Below are 17,059 nucleotides of genomic sequence, written 5' to 3' on the forward strand. Positions count from 1 at the left end.
CCACCTCACCTGCTGGAGCTAAGAGATGCATAGTCTCCAGTCATTTGAACCCATTTAGTTGCCTCTTACAATCAAAAATTTAATGTTCAAATGCCATATTGTCTGCAAAACTGTTCCAGTATAAATTATACAAAGATTATTACTGACATATTTTAACACACCGTCTATATCAACACCTACTTGAACTTTTGATGTGTAGGAACTCCAAACTGACCTTGTTTATGGCCAAGGTGAATAAGCTATACATCAATACAACCAATGTAATAAAAATAACTAGTTTTAATCATTTTACAAATTTAAATGCCCCATACTCTTTTAAACTACTAAATTTCATGAAAGCGAGTTAAAGTCGCATTTTTTCTAACCTGATTACCAATTCGTTCAAATGTAATTATATATGCGTTTTCTGTCTAGAGACGATCGATCGTTTATAATATATAAACCATAGTTGTAAAATAGTAGGTTACTTTTAAAAGAAATAAACACACAATAAACAATGCACCACACATGTACGCAACGACACTTTGACAAAATATACCGAAACACTTTAAAGGGACTCCACTGAGGTTTAAAAGCCTAAAAATATATAACATAAGAATTCTTACATAAATCAGTTGGGGAACTTTAAACAGAAATTTATGCAAAGATAGTTAAGAAATATACTTTGAAATAAATTGAAAATCGTGTGTTTATGCTTTTCGTAGCCCGATTTGAGTGAAAAACGTTTAAACGCTTTTCATTTTGGGTCATTTTTTACAATTTGAATAATTGTATTGGAAAAACGAAGTGCGCAAATGATCTGAAATTTTGCATAAAGATTAGTGGTCTTACCCTTCATCAAATAGTACATTTCTGGAAAAAAATATTTTCAGTCCAATCATGTGAAAAAACCTCAGTGGAGTCCCTTTAATAACTATCTTTACTTTGAGAAGTATATGATACAAAGAAAATTTATGAAATGTATCTTACTTTTTGGTTTAATAGGTCGGGGTACAACGTCGGATTCCGCTCGTTCCCTTGGCGAGTGTGGAATTTCAACTCCTATTAAACTGGAAGGTCGTGACCTTGGTTTTCTGGGTTCAAGCTATAAATAATCAATTTTTTTTTAAAGAAAATAGAAATCAGACATTGGCGAAATGTTTAAATTTTGAAAGAAACTAAGAATGGACCAAAGATTAGTCTCGTGATTTTTGAGAAAATAATATCGGGAGTAAATGAATAAATTAAAGCAGAAAAAAAATCTTAGGAGTACATGAATAAATTTGGATAAAAACTATCAATCCACAACAAACTCTTGCTCTGTAATGCAACTTGAAAATATTTGTTTATTGGATTTTAAGTCACAACAACACTGTGAAGGTCATATATTAACTGTCCAGATTTACTGGTGGAGGGAGACATTGGTGTAAAAAATACAGATATACTGCTGTACGTAGACGTCATCAGCCAAGTATTCATCTGTCACTGGATGTTTCGTCTCTTATTTCGGAACATCCTCTATATGGTAGGGCAGGTAGTGTTGATCAGGTACTACCTAGTCTATGATGGCTACAAGGTTGGTTCATTGTGTCTTAGCCAGAGCCAACTGGACGCACTCTCTGCAGCTTTGCCAACAGCATGTGCAGCGGTTTTCCGGGCTTCTCCTTTAATGCCCACTGATCCCAGCATTTTCCAAACTGACCGTGATGGAAAGCCTTATTTCAGTCACAAACAGACACCTGAGTAGAACTACCGACATTCAAACTAGCTAGATAGCTTGTTCACATGCAAGAATCTAAAGTCCCTAATGGAATACCAAACACACAGCGATAAAGGGCAAGTGATCTTAAGTATTTGACCTTTTTTTGTCATGCAGAAACTGCGCCTCACTCGAGGATCAAACCTGGATTAAAAATCTAATGCCCTCCCAATTGAGCTATGCCTGCAGACAAATTTGATACAACATTAAACTACAAATGTGTCCACAGGACACAGATACCCTTACATTCCACTGTTTCACCAATCTAAATCTATATGCCATTCCATCCAACCCCCTCAAGAACATGGGGGGCATGAAAAGATTGAATGTTACTTAGAAAAAAACAAAATAATAATTATAGATTTGTTACTTTACCTCTAATTCATCATCACTGAAATCTGGTCCATCATCCTGAAAAATGAAAGTAGCAAACAAATGATTGTTTATAATGATATTGATGTATCTTGAACTGGAGGGGACGTCCTTGGAACATTATTGAGAACATTGGGTTTATAGAAAGAAATATCAAATATTTTTCTTTAAAGTTTTTGTCAAAATAAATAAGTCATAATATAAGTAGCCAGATATATGTAAGTTTACTTGTCGGACTGGTATTCTAGGATTGCTGACTGTTGTTTCAGTGAGCAAAAAACTTTACACTCTCTGCATAGTTCTTGCTGGTCACAGAAATATATCAGGAGTCTTTTTATTGGAAGTTTTGGGGCCATTTCTGCTTGATTTTGGCTTTTCCTTCCAAAATCTAATACTTCTCCACTTTTTGCTTATAAAATGTGACTTCCAATTTGCAGTCTCTGACTTCCAAATTCATTTTGGCAATTGCCTCTTTACAGCAACAGTTTCAATAAAATTCCCAAAGTAAGACTTCTACCATATATTTAACCTCTCCAGAGCAATACCTCTTAACAACATTCAAAGTATTTGCCTCCCCAAGGGGTCTTACTCTGGAGTGGTTACATTGTTTAGTATGTATGTATATATGTAAAAACAAACTTATTGTTCTACAACATTAAACTCCAGATGGATACTTTTTAAGTTGCATTCCTCCAGATGAGCTAAAATATTTCAAGAAAATAAAACTTGAGTAAAAAGTACTGAGATTTTAAGAAAAGTAAAATGACTCAAGAAAAAAGGAATAATTTCTATGTTAGAGCGATTTATGACCGATTTTGCAGTATTTTCCCCTAATATTCTACTGCTTTAATAATGCAGTAAAGGCTATTTTTACATATTTTGACCACTCTTTGTTAATTTACATGGGTTGTTTATGCCGTTTGCAATGTAAAAAAAAATATTTTCTTTGTTCAATTCACAATATTTTACTTTTTAATACATTTTCATGAAAATACATGTAAACATGAATCTGGAGGTGTGCTACTTTAAAAATTAATTTTAAACTTAAAGGGACTCCACTGAGGTTTTTTGACATGATGGGACTGATAATATTTTTTCCAGATAAATGTACCATTTGATGTAGGTTTAGACCACTAATCTTGGTGCAAAATTTCAGATCATTTGCTCACTTAGTTTTTCCAGAATAATTATTCAAATTGTAAAAAAATTGACACAAAATGAAAAGCGTTTAAACGCTTTTCACTCATATCTGGCTACGAAAAGCATAAAAATAGGATTTTCAATTTATTTCAAAGTATATTTCTTAACTATCTTTGCATATATTTCTGGTTAAAGTGCCCCAGCTCATTTATGTAAGAAATTCAATTGCTATCTTTTTAGGGTTTTAAACGTCAATGGAGTCCCTTTAAAGTTTTATTTTATAGCATACCGTCATGAGATCCCATTCTGTATTTATATGTTCAAACACTTCTTTCTTCCCTGCCATAGCAGCCTTAGCCTACAATAAATCAATCATATAAATGAGCCGCGTCATGACAAAACCAACATAATATGTTTGCGACCAGCATAGATCCAGACCAGCCTGCAAGTCCGCGCAGTCTGATCAAGATCCATGCTGTGCGCTTTCAAACTCTATTACAAATAGAAAAACTGATAGCGAACAGCATGGATCCTGATCAGACTGCGCGGACGCGCAGGCTGGTCTGGATCCATGCTGTTCGCAAACGCATTACATTGGTTTTGTCGTGCACGGCTCAAATGGTGTCAACAGAGGCCAACCATCTATTCATTACTGTATCTATAAGCTTTGTGGTCAGCTTTATCCAACAAAAGAATTCCAATTGTGAGTGGTTGTGATTTGAAATAAGCCACATCTATCATCAATTACCTCTGATATTTTCAGATGAAGTATAGTCAAACCTTTACCAACAGTCACCGGCAATTGCCTGGCCTGAACAGGCATTTTGTGATGCCTCCACCAAATATCACTCTATTTTTATAAATTAAGCCGCGTCACGACAAAACCAACATAGTGGGTTTGCAACCAGCAAAGATCCAGACCAGCCTGCGCATCTGCGCAGTCTGATCAGGATCCATGCTGTTCGCTATCAGTTTCTCTACTTGTAATAGAGTTGGTAAGCGAACAGCATGGATCCTGATCAGCCGGTCTGGATCCATGCAGGTCGCAAACGCACTATGTTGGTTTTGTCGTGACACGGCTCAATTTGTTCAGCAGTCACCAGCTGTCGGCAGTCATTGGTCAACCCAATTTTTAACCAAATCTTAAGCTCAGCAGCGTTAAGTAGTCAGCAAAGTGAAACAGTATCTGCTGCTAAATTTCAAAGATGACAGGCTTACGAGATTAACAAAATCAAAATGTGATACTCCAGATCCAGATAAATGGCAATAGCAAGCCAAAACCCTTATTCAGCATTTCCAAACTATATTATTTTGTAAAATCACACTTCAACAAAGGAACTTTCTCTATTTTTTTTGGCAGGGTTTTAGGTCTCACCAAGACATATGGCAACTTTCAAGCTTTCATGGTAGAGGAAGACCTCGGGTGCCTTTCAGTGCATTATTAATACAGCCACTAACGAGCATCTGAGTAGAACCACCAACTTTCCGTCACCTAATTTTTTAAAGAACGGAGGACAGATACGTAACTATCACAAACATGCCAATTCGGCAAGTAACAAATAGTGAGCTAATTCAATACTTTTTTTAGAAGAACAGAGGGCGGGCTGTAGAAGAACTGAGGGCGGGGATTAGAAGAACTGAGGGCGGGGATTAGAAGAACTGAGGGCGGGGTTAAGAAGAACTGAGGTGTTTAGAAGAACTGAGGGCAAGGATTAGGGGAGGGGGAAAATATTGCATTAATCATACCAATTCTGCACACAACTGATAGTCTTTTTCTAGGGCAATATCATAGGCAGTTTGACCTTCATTGTTTTTGATGTTGGCTATATCAGGTTTAATCCTCAACAAACATTTCATGCACTCAGATTTGTTCAACATTGCACACAGATGTAAACATGTGTTACCATCTCGAGTTTGTCTGCTCAAACTATTCCTGAAATACAAACAGAGCTGTCATTGATACAGTGCAAAGCATATCAACCTTTCATACCTGTTTCAATGATTTCAGTAAAATAGAGTATTTTGTTTATAAATGCCCATTGCATGATTTTTTTCCTGACCATTTTCTGTCATCACTGCTATAAAACACTTCAACTATGTAACAACAGCATAGTGTTAGACATAAACACCTGTTTCTTTATATGTTTTTATTGAATTTTCATAATTTCTAGACATTTTAGTAATGAGTCAAAGTTAACGATCTTTTTTAAAATGTCTATCAATTATCCATAAACAGAAAAATATTGATGATACATCGATACTGTTTCTATCGGTGACAGGTCTAAATACAAATGTAAAAGTTAATGTTTGTTTGCTTGTTTGTCCAGTTTAAATGATAATTTCATCACATTTTTGGTCCTTGCTTGGTTGTCTGGATAACTAACCAGTTATTACCATTTTCTCCTCAAGTAACAGACTTTTAATACTACATGATTTTTGTATTAGTGGTAAGAGACAAATGAGCTGCATCACGACGAAACCAACATAATGGGCTTGCGACCAGCATGGATCCAGACCAGCCTGCGCATCCGCGCAGTCTGATCAGGATCCATGCTGTTCGCTTACAAACCCTTTAACAAGTAGAGAAACTGATAGCGAACAGCATGGATCCTGGGATGCGCAGGTTGGTCTGGATCCATGCTGGTTGCAAACCAATTATGTTGTTTTTGTCATGACGCGGCTCAAATATCCACAAGATCAAATGTCACAGAGATATTTTACATTTTAGTTTTCATTGGACCTTAATTTTTAAGTTGTACAAACTTCAAAAGATGTAATTAAAAGTGTCTTATTTTCAGACAGTCTAATTGTCATGGTGCAAGTTTTTCATAATTGTTTGGGTTTTTTTTTTTGTTCAATACTTACAAATTGGAATTTTGTACAAATAAGTCCACTTAATTAGTCAAAACTATTTTTTTGATTTTTGTTTTGGGTTTTGCGTCACATCGACACAGTATAGGTCATATCGCGAAGTTCTAGCTTTACTGGCGGATGAAGATTTCAGGTGCCCTTCCGTGCATTATTTCAGGCTCAAACAGGCACCTGAGTAGAACCACTGACGTTCCGTAAGCTAGCTGGATAGCTTCCTCATATGAAAGAATCCAAAGTCCCTGATAGGATTCGAACCCACAGCGGTGAGGGGCAAGTGGTTTGAAGTCAACAACCTTAACCACTCGGCCACGGACGCCCCTATTTTTTTGAAATGTGTACCAATCATTGATCCACAGAAAAATATCCATTGATTACAGCTGTAAACATCAGTAGGGTTAATTAAAGGTGTCTTATTTCCAGGCAGTCTAGTTGTCAGGGTGCAAGTTAAAGTTTTCAAAGAGTCAATTTTTCATTTTTTTTTTTTTTTTGGGGGGGGGGGGGGGGGGGGGGGGGGTTGTTGTTCAATACTTACAAATTGGAATTCTGTGCAATAAAGTCGACAATTGGGAGAGAGCTGCCATCTTCCTCAGCAATGGCAAGATGTAATGCTGTCTCATCTATGGGCTGTAAAATGTATACAAATTGATGGGGTGTCACATTTATCCATTTAAATGGGTACGGTTGTTTTTTCAGCTAAAAAACTGTTAGAAAATTCAATAACCGGTAACCGAGGTTACTTTTTGACAAGCAGTACAAAAGTTTAAAATTGATTTTAAATATTAACTGACTGTTTTACATAAGATACCACAATGTGTTTGTATTTAAGTTGTACTTGACAATGCATTTTTTTCTGATCTGATCAAGTATGGTATGACCCTAACAGAAAATAAGTACTCCATATGCGGATATGTATTGTAATCATTTTGAGTCCAACAAAATAGAAAAAATGTACTATCTTGTCATAAAGACACAAAGTTGTGTTGAAAATCTAAGGATTTTTTTAATACCGGCCATTAAACATTTATCGCCATTTTACACAGTTGGCATTTTTTCTAACAGTGATATCAGAACAGTCAGACATGTATTATGACAAACAGGTGTCAACAATTTCTGCAAAATTGCCACTTTGATACAGGAAACTACAGCAATGACCCTCTTTTGGGACATGTACCTATGAGAATGAGTCTTTTGAAATTAGGGCAGAACAGATACGAAATTAGGGCAGAACAGATACGAAATTAGGGCAGAACAGATACTAACAAACTAAAGTGGTACAGGTTTAAGCAGAGTAAGAATTTAACAGAACAGATACTAACAGATTCTGGTAGAACTGTCATCAGATCTAGACCCTCGGCGTACACCTGTATTATAGCTTGTATATCACGGGTCTGTATTGCCTGTTGAAGGTCCTGCTGTAACTCTATAGTATCGCTGCACGTCTCGATCGTAAACTTATGTTGTACATACTTCGCCTTGATGAACTCTTCTCTTTCTTTCCTAGTAATAGTTATTGGTAACCATGGTGATAATTATGAGTTATTATAAAAAAAATTATGCATTCTAACGTTTCAGTTTGTTTTTTATGTTTTTTAATAAAGGTCACAAACAAATATCAAATCATTTAAAACAGCATGTTTTATGGCATCTCTTTATAGAAATGTTGTGGCAACATGGCCGAGTGGTTAACTGCCAGACTAGAAATCCAAGAATAGTTAGCCACATGGATTCATACACTATCAGGGGAAAGCTGTAGTTTTCTAAAGCAAGAAAATTTACACTCTTTGCTTAGTAATAGCTCTAAATACTGGCTAATTCCCAGAAGAAATTTTTAAAGTGTTATAAACTTATATCTTCCTACACAATCAAATTAAAATAAATTCTGTCTTGAAATCAATTACACTAGTGTCATTAAATGTTTGAAGAAATACTCTTTAATTATAAAAGGTTTATTCATATAATGGAATTATACATACATGGGACTATCTGGTTTAAGTTTAGATGATCTGTCTAATTTGGCCTCTAAAACTTCATTAAAATTGTCATTTCCTATAACTCTTGCTAACTGAAATAAACAAAAAAAAATCATGATTTTGTAATATTTGTTTGTTTGATAGGGTATTACATCACACCAACACAGTATAGGTCATATGGCAATGTTCCAGCTTTACTGATGGAGGAAGACCTCAGGTGCCCTTCTGTGCATTATTTCAGGCATGAACCAGCTCATGAGTAGAACCACCGACGTTCCGTAAGCTAGCTGGATAGCTTCCTCATATGAAAAAATCCAAAGTCCCTGTCAGGATTTGAACCCACAGGCGTGAGACATTTTGTAATATAGTGAATGTATAATGGTATGTGGGTAGAGTTGTCCGACATCAAAAAAATGTAAGCGTCCTTGGGAAGACTGTTTGTGACAGATTCTGTATTGAATATTATGTTATCATTTTTTATCAGATTTGTTTATACATGTAGTTTTTATTATTCTAGAGCTATTAAATACTTACTTTTTTATAAGTAAAATATTGTATTGTGAATCTTTACATCAGAAATAGTTATTACATACACAATAACCCATGTACAATATATTTTGCAATTCAAATATCATGATATACGAGCCACGCCACGACAAAACCAACATCGTGTGTTTGCACATCCGTGCAGTCTGATCAGGATCCATGCTGTTCGCCATCAGTTTCTCTACTTGTAAAAGGGTTGGTAAGCGAACAGCAAGGATCCTGATCAGACTGCACAGATGCCCAAACGCACTATGTTGGTTTTGTCGTAATTCTATCATAAACTTACCAGTAATTGAGATGTTCTTAAATCGTCTATTTCTAAACTTTGTGTCCGTGACACATGAACACCGAGATTTCTATGTATACCACAGCATTCTAAACACACTAATACTCCCAGGTTTGTAGACAGCCATTTTGGATCTAAAAATTGAAATGGCAATTACTATTATAATTATAAAACAAGAGGGCCATGATGGCCCTAGAATGCTCACCAGACCCATCAAACTCATCCCAGCAATTACATAGACAAGCATTCTGACCAAGTTTCATGACAGTTGAGTCTAAAATGTGACCACTAGTGTTAACAAGGTTTTTCCATATTTCAGCAGTGTGACCTAGTTTTTGACCCCCAGCTGACCCATATTTGAACTTGACCCAGAAATCATCAAAACAAACTTTCAGACCAATTTCCAGGATATTTGGATCAAAACAGTAGCCACAACAGTGTGAACAAGATTTATCTATTTTTAGCTCCTATGACCTAGTTTTTCATCCGAGATCACCAATGTTCGAACTCATCCGAGCAATTACCTAGACAAGCATCTTGACAAAGTTTGATGATGATTGAGGCAAAAATGTGACCCCTAGTGTTAACGAACAATTGTGGACGGATGACAGACATTCAGCAATCCTAAAAGCTCACCATGAGCAAGCTCAGGTGCACTTAAAAAAAAGCCAGAAAATTTGCGTCCCTTTTTTTATTGCAGAAATTTATTGGAATCTATATCATTCTTACTGAATATGTCTTATTTAAATAAAAGAGCATACAAACTATGAATGGGAATCAGCTTTCCTTATTATAGGTCGAGTAAAGCTAATCCTTTCCTAAAAAAAAAACACGCTATTTCTTTTGTTTTTTTAAATGACTCTATATATTTATAGTGTGTCCACTTAAAGGTGTGTGTAGAATTTAAAGCAAAACAGATCTATTTTGTGTGAAATCAAAACATGTTTATTTTATATTTACAAAACGATCATGTAGCAATTATCAATATTTTCAAATATCCAATTTTAGCATAGTACATCTTCAATACTATGCAGCAACTTCCTACCTTTTATTAATTGAGATTTACGTAAGTCCATGGCAGGATTTAACTTAAAACTTTTAGGTGAATTATTCAAATGCTTTTGCTGTCAACTGACATACCATATATATCCTGTATAGATAAAGATTGGATGAAAACCATATACACTTCTTTACAATAATTCAAGGGAAGTTTGTGAAATAATTTAAAGGGAGTTGCCCATCTTTGAATAAATGAAGGTAAGCCCTTACGCTGCTCTAATTTAAAACAATAGATTCTTCTCATTTCCCTTTGGTATGTGCAAGTTGTTGAGAAGGCACAGGCAGATAAGACGTCATCCACTCTACAGACTGGGTTATGTTTAAGGTGAAACAGCTAAAACTGCATGAGATTAGCTACCGGTGTCCTGACTAAAGCTGAAGGGAGTAGCCCTACAAAGTAGGCAGTCGACAAGGATGGTGTACTAGGATGCGCGAGCACCTAGTACGAATGACGACTTGAAAGGCATAATATGATACAGTTTACGTTTTTTCACCCCAAATCTAATAAATGAGCCGCGTCATGACAAAACCAACATAATGGCTTTGCGACCAGCATGGATCCAGACCAGCCTGCGCATCAACACAGTCTGATCAGGATCCATGCTGTTCGCTTACCAACTCTATTACATGTAAAGAAACTGATAGCGAACAGCATGGATCCTGTTCAGACTACGCGGATGCGCAGGCTGGTCTGAATCCATGCTGGTCGCAAACGCACTATGTTGGTTTTGTCGTGACACGGCTCAAATAAGTAAAATTAGTAGTAAACACACTATCAACCAAATAATTTATTTCATTCAAGAATTTATACCTGGTGCCCCACAATCGCAGCAGATGCTGTTACCAGGGAAACTTGAGGTTCCCAGTTGGGAAAAGCTTGTGGGTTAAATTTCCCCCACCGTCTCATTTTAATGGTCCCCCAACGAAAACCCCAGTCCTGGAATGCCCTTCCAAAAACAAACCCCTTCTTTTTTCATTTTCTTAATAAATTGGGAAAACCACCTAAAAAAGACATTTAAAGTTTCTTTAAAAACTTAAATTTATTTACATACCCTCCGCCTTTTTTCGACTTAAACCCAAAAAAAGGTTTTTTGCACAGTCGGATATGTTTTTTACCTGAACCCTCATTTTTCGTTATACAAAAAATACCCTTAAGCACAGCTAATTTTTAGCGTTATACTAAAAGGCCCCGTCCAAAAAAAATTCTTTTTTACCCTTTATATTTGTCTTTAAGTTTGGTTCTCTTACATGGGAATTTACATTATGGTATTTGCCCCTTATCACTCAATAATCATGTGGAATTAGAAGTAGGTCACTTGATGAGAAATTGCTAATTACTGCATAATTAACCAGGAAAGCCAGTATGGTGGATCAAACTTCGGCATATGAACAAATGTGTAAAAAATCAGCAAAACAAGTAGAGAAACGCACACTCAAAGTCTGTTGACACTGAAATCCCATAAAGGGGCACCACTGAGGTTCAAAAGCCTTAAATCGTAAAATTTGGAATTTATACATAGGCTAAGAGAAGCACTTAAAATGCAAAAATCTGTAAATGATAATGAAGAAATATACCAAGAACTAAATTGAAATTATAATTTTTTGTACGATTCTTAAGCCGAAGTGTTGAAACGCCTCACTTTGGGTCATTTTGCACAATAAAATAATAATGATAAATAAAAATGGTGATTCTGAAAAAATCAGGAAGAGGGAAAGATCTGAAAATTTGCACACAATTTATTGGTCCAGCCCTTCACCAAATGGTTCACAATTCTCCAAAAAATATTTCCAGTTCCATCATGTGAAAAACCCTCAGAAGAGAACCTTTAACTTTGAATGGACTGTTCCAAAGTTAAAGCTTGGAAAAATCCATTACAGTAATATAGCAGTTTAAGGAATAATTTCATTTTAAATAGCATTGATTAAAAAATTGAAAATTTAAAAAAAATTATTTTGTGAAATATTTTATCTTAAAATAATTAGCTTACTGTTCCATTTCTTTTTCATCATCTGCTTGAAAATGGTAAGTTCTGTTGCCTGTAAACATAATGGAATGCTATGTCAATTTTGTTTTTCTTTATACAAAAAAATATAAATTGTGAAATCTGGAATTCAGGGCATAAATCCTAAAATACAAGGACACTTTCTTATACCTCACAACAATGGAATTTCACATTAGTTATAGTTTGTTCACTAAGTATTTAACTTCTTTAAATTATGTGTAGTTAATTAATAAAATTGTTATTAGGCTTTAGACAGCCATCTTAGCCTTCGGCCATTGGTTTCAGGCAAATATGACAGTCTTCAGCCCAATAACAAGGCTATAATGAAAAACACTTATTTACAAATTTATTAATGACTAATTTAGCAGAATTTATCACCATGTTTCTACTGCGTCACTACAGCAGTAAAGGCTAATTTTGTTTATTTTGACCTTTTTTCCGTAATTAACTTGGACTGTAAATGCTGTTTGCATTGTGTAAATTACTTTCTTTCTTCACTTAACAATATTTTACTTTTAAATACATTTTCAAAATGTTGATGAAAATTAGCATGAATCTGCAAGAATCTGCTTTAATGTTCCCAATACATATTGGAAATACTTTAACGATTATTACATTGTTTACACTATGATTTATATTGAAACTAAGTTGCTTACACTAAAAATAACTTCTTACCGTGACTAGAAACAAGGTCAAAACATTTCTTCCCTGGATCTTCTGAGACAAGCTGTAATAAGCAAACAATAACTATACTGTATAATAACATTGTGACTTGTTTAATTTCATATGTAACCCAGTTTTATAATACTGCAAGTTTGTAGTTTGTGTATTTCGTTGAATAATCGTGACGTTTTTATAGTTTTATATACACGGCTGCTGTCAATTCATGAAGAAATTTCACTTTATTTCCTAAAAAATTAAGTTTGCAGAATTATAAATTTGTTATAAATATTCCTGACAGGTTCTTTGGTTATATATAAACAGTTGTTTGCAATATAACCCTCGCCTAACCACTCTGGTTATATCAACAAATGACTGTTTATATAGGGCCATATAACCTGTCAAAAATCTTTCTAACTCATAATATTCTTCATGTGTGTGCGTGTCTGTGCATGTGTGTGTGTGTGATTGTGTGTTGGATTATAGCATGTCCATTTTCTGATATACTGATGAAGGAATTATAATGTCAAACTATCAAACTGGCTTACGGAAAGTCGGTGCTTCTACTCGGTAAAATCTAAGTTTCAAGTATTCCTGATACAGTTTCTAAAATCTATGAAATTAAGGGCTTCTTCACTGTTATAGTGCTTAAATATTTGAAGATGCCATCCTAGACGGTGATTCTTTGCTTTTAAATAATCACTGAAAAATTTAAGTAATGCATTCTATCCCAATTTTTAACAAAACATAGATGAATTTCCCAATTCCATGGGTATGGGTCATGTTCCAAAAATCCTGGAAAAAAAAACCTGACCGTAACGAGGCTTGTCATGCTTAGCATGCCATTATATAGTGAGCAACTCATATGGCACCCCACATGCCAGATGAAATTTCAAGCATGGGAAAAATTAATGGAAACACGAGTCTAATATGCAAGAAAATGTTAGAAGATAGAAAATGGAATAAATGAAATACTCACTTTTACTTGACAAGTTAATAAATTAAGTCTAACAGGGTCCTTGGTTTCCTGAAATACACACAAAATGTATGAAAACATAAATCAATGAGTTTTTTTTTTAAAAACTATACAAAAATTTTGTATTTTGTACATGCATGTATCTACTAGCTAGGTATGATTACAAAGTTAAATTGCCTATCACTTTCAAAACTATATCAATATGTGTAAATGTATATACTCACTCATTTATTTTGTTATGTTGTCACTGGCTTTTAAAACAATGTAAACTTAAATCTGTCAAGGGTAAATCAATGTAAACTTAAACCAGTCACGGATAAAACAATGTAAACTTAAACCAATCAAGGGTAAAACAATGCCAACTTAAACCTGTCAAGGGTAAAACAATGTAAACTTACATCAGAATGACTAATAGACATAATTCCATCTTTAATTTTACATCTCCGTTTCTGCCAGATTTTTTTCAACATTCCTTCACTCTTTTTTAAAAGGTACCCTTCTTTAACACATCCATGGTTCTTGTTTCCTTGTAGTTGATGTAAGCTGTAACCAGGGGGAGTTACTGACGTCGAGCTTGGCTGTAAGAATAATTAATAATTCTTTACTCTTTAATCATTAGTTTTCATCCGAATTTGTCATAACAAAATGGGTTTGCTACACACGCTGGTTTAAAAATTCATAAACAAAATCTAGATTCCACCTCCCCCACCGCTAACCTACCCCGTATGATAATAAAATAAAATCTGCTTATATAAATAAAATATCAAATTTTCTTTTCCTGCAGTGTAAGAGAAGGGGATTTAATTCTCAACAGTAGCAACTTGTTAAATATAGTCTTGTTGGCACAGTTAATATAAAATAAGACCTCTAATGAAAGCTATCAAAACAAATTATCTAGGAATATTTGCATATACGAGGGTTGTCCAAAAAATTCGTGCACTGCAGTTATTGTCGTGAGAGTTATTGATAAAAAATATGAATTATATATCACTCGAAGGGGAAATCTGTCTCATATAAGAAAACAAAAGAAAACAAGAGGGCCATGATGGCCCTGAGGTCGCTCACCTGTATATAGGCCCCCCCCCAACCCCCCCCCCCAACGTTGCAGAGCCAATTTAACCAAACGGCTTTTATTTGCACAAACTTGGTAGACACCCATAAGAAGATGTTTCATGCTAACCATTTAACCTCTAGCTCATTGGGCTTTTTAAAAGAAGATTTTTTTTAAGTTTTTACTATACACATATAGTTAAAAACAATGACACCCCTGGGGCCGGGCCAGTTTTGACCCCAGGGCTTTTATTTGAACAAACTTTGTAGACACTTACTAGAAGATGTTTCATGCTTAATATCTAAACTCTAGCTATTTGGGTTTTTTCAAAGAAGATTTAAAGTTTTTGCTAAACACATATAAAGAAAATCAATGACCCCCGGGGCGGGGCCAATTTTGACCCCTGGGCTTGTATTTGAACAAACTTGGTAGACACCTATTAGAACATGTTTGATGCTCAATATCTTAGCCATAGATCTTTGAGTTCTTTAAAAGAAGATTTTTTAAGTTTTTACTATATGCATATAGGGAAAATCAATGACCCCCGGGCGGGGCCAATTTTCACCCCAGGGCATTTATTTGAACAAACTTGGTAGACACCCATTAGAACATGTTTCATGCTAAATATCTTAGCTCTAGCTCTTTGGGTTCTTTAAAAGAAGATTTTTTAAGTTTTTACTATATGCATATAGGGAAAATCAATGACCCCCCGGGGCGGGGCCAATTTTGACCCCAGGGCTTTTATTTGAACAAACTTGGTAGACACACACAAGAAGATGTTTCATGCCAAATATCTAAGCTTTAGCTCTTTGAGTTCTTTAAAAGAAGATTTTTAAGTTTTTACTATATGCATATAGGGAAAATCAATGACCCCCGGGGCGGGGCCAATTTTCACCCCAGGGCTTTTATTTGAACAAACTTGGTAGACACCCATTAGAACATGTTTCATGCTAAATATCTTAGCTCTAGCTCTTTGGGTTCTTTAAAAGAAGATTTTTAAGTTTTTACTATATGCATATAGGGAAAATCAATGACCCCCCGGGGCGGGGCCAATTTTGACCCCAGGGCTTTTATTTGAACAAACTTGGTAGACACACACTAGAAGATGTTTCATGCCAAATATCTAAGCTCTAGCTCTTTGAGTTCTTTAAAAGAAGATTTTTTAAGTTTTTACTATATGCATATAGGGAAAATCAATGACCCCCGGGGCGGGGCCAATTTTCACCCCAGGGCTTTTATTTGAACAAACTTGGTAGACACCCATTAGAACATGTTTCATGCTAAATATCTTAGCTCTAGCTCTTTGGGTTCTTTAAAAGAAGATTTTTTAAGTTTTTACTATATGCATATAGGGAAAATCAATGACCCCCCGGGGCGGGGCCAATTTTGACCCCAGGGCTTTTATTTGAACAAACTTGGTAGACACTCACTAGAAGATGTTTCATGCCAAATATCTAAGCTGTAGCTCTTATGGTTTTTTAAAAGAAGATATTTAAAGTTTTTTCTTTCGGTTGCCATGGCAACCAGAGTTTTGCATGGAATTAAATTCTTTGAACAATTTTTAAAGGTGACCACCAAAGGAACATTCCTGTGAAGTTTGGATGAAATTGGCTTAGTGGTTTATGAGGAGATGTCATTTAAAGTAAAAGTTTACGGACGGACGGACGGACGACGGACGGACGGACGCCGGACGAAAAGCGATCACAAAAGCTCACCCTGTCACTTTGTGACAGGTGAGCTAAAAACGTATAACCCCCGTGTCGTGTAAACGAATCGTCATACAGTTACCTTGGTAACGCAATACCGGCGCACGACAAAAAATTGGGTTAGTTCATTACTTTGATGCATCACGGTATTCTTTAAACACTACATATAAACGTCAAAATTCAGGGAAAAGTGTGTGTACGTATTCCTAACGTCACTAGAAAATATAACGTCATTTGCCTTATTGTAACGGTCGTAAACAAACATTTGTGTATGTTCGTCAATACTGTAATTACGTGAAATTGTCAGTCGCTAAACGTCTGGAAATACGGACGATAATTAAATTTCGTGCAAAAATTGGTAAAACACCAACAGATACCTACAAAGAACTTATAAAAGCAAGCGGGACAAGTTCAGTGTCACGAAGGCTGGTTTTACAATGACACAAACACTCTGTAGAAGGGCGAGTGTCGGTAGACGATGACAACCGGTCAAGCAGACGTCCGTCCGTAATGCCGGCGCATGTGACGAGGGTTGTCCAATATATTCGAGCACTGGTGGAATATGTTACATGTACGTTGCACAAGAACAATAAAAAGTACAAAATACTTTGCATCAATCATTCCTCTATTGACAGTTAAACAAATTATAACATAAAAAGCAAATGCAACTTTACAAGCAAC

The 17,059-nt window shown here is 35.4% G+C and overlaps 1 protein-coding gene across 1 annotated transcript in view; it reads right to left on the minus strand.

Annotated features, from left to right (window-relative positions):
* Positions 1-17,059, minus strand: part of LOC132734206 (arf-GAP with SH3 domain, ANK repeat and PH domain-containing protein 2-like) — a gene marked incomplete at its 5' end in the record, with an annotated part of 43,503 nt that overhangs the window by 10,527 nt on the left and 15,917 nt on the right. Inside the window, 13 exon segments of the mRNA XM_060720901.1 lie at positions 970-1,084; positions 2,114-2,149; positions 3,540-3,608; positions 4,997-5,183; positions 6,654-6,745; positions 7,438-7,618; positions 8,095-8,183; positions 8,924-9,057; positions 10,794-10,858; positions 11,971-12,019; positions 12,661-12,712; positions 13,625-13,672; positions 14,020-14,199. Coding sequence (XP_060576884.1) covers positions 970-1,084; positions 2,114-2,149; positions 3,540-3,608; positions 4,997-5,183; positions 6,654-6,745; positions 7,438-7,618; positions 8,095-8,183; positions 8,924-9,057; positions 10,794-10,858; positions 11,971-12,019; positions 12,661-12,712; positions 13,625-13,672; positions 14,020-14,199 — 1,297 coding nt within the window.

The sequence above is a fragment of the Ruditapes philippinarum genome, unplaced genomic scaffold (assembly GCF_026571515.1).
Source record: "Ruditapes philippinarum isolate M1 unplaced genomic scaffold, ASM2657151v2 ctg909_1_1_1_1, whole genome shotgun sequence".
Taxonomy (NCBI): domain Eukaryota; kingdom Metazoa; phylum Mollusca; class Bivalvia; order Venerida; family Veneridae; genus Ruditapes; species Ruditapes philippinarum.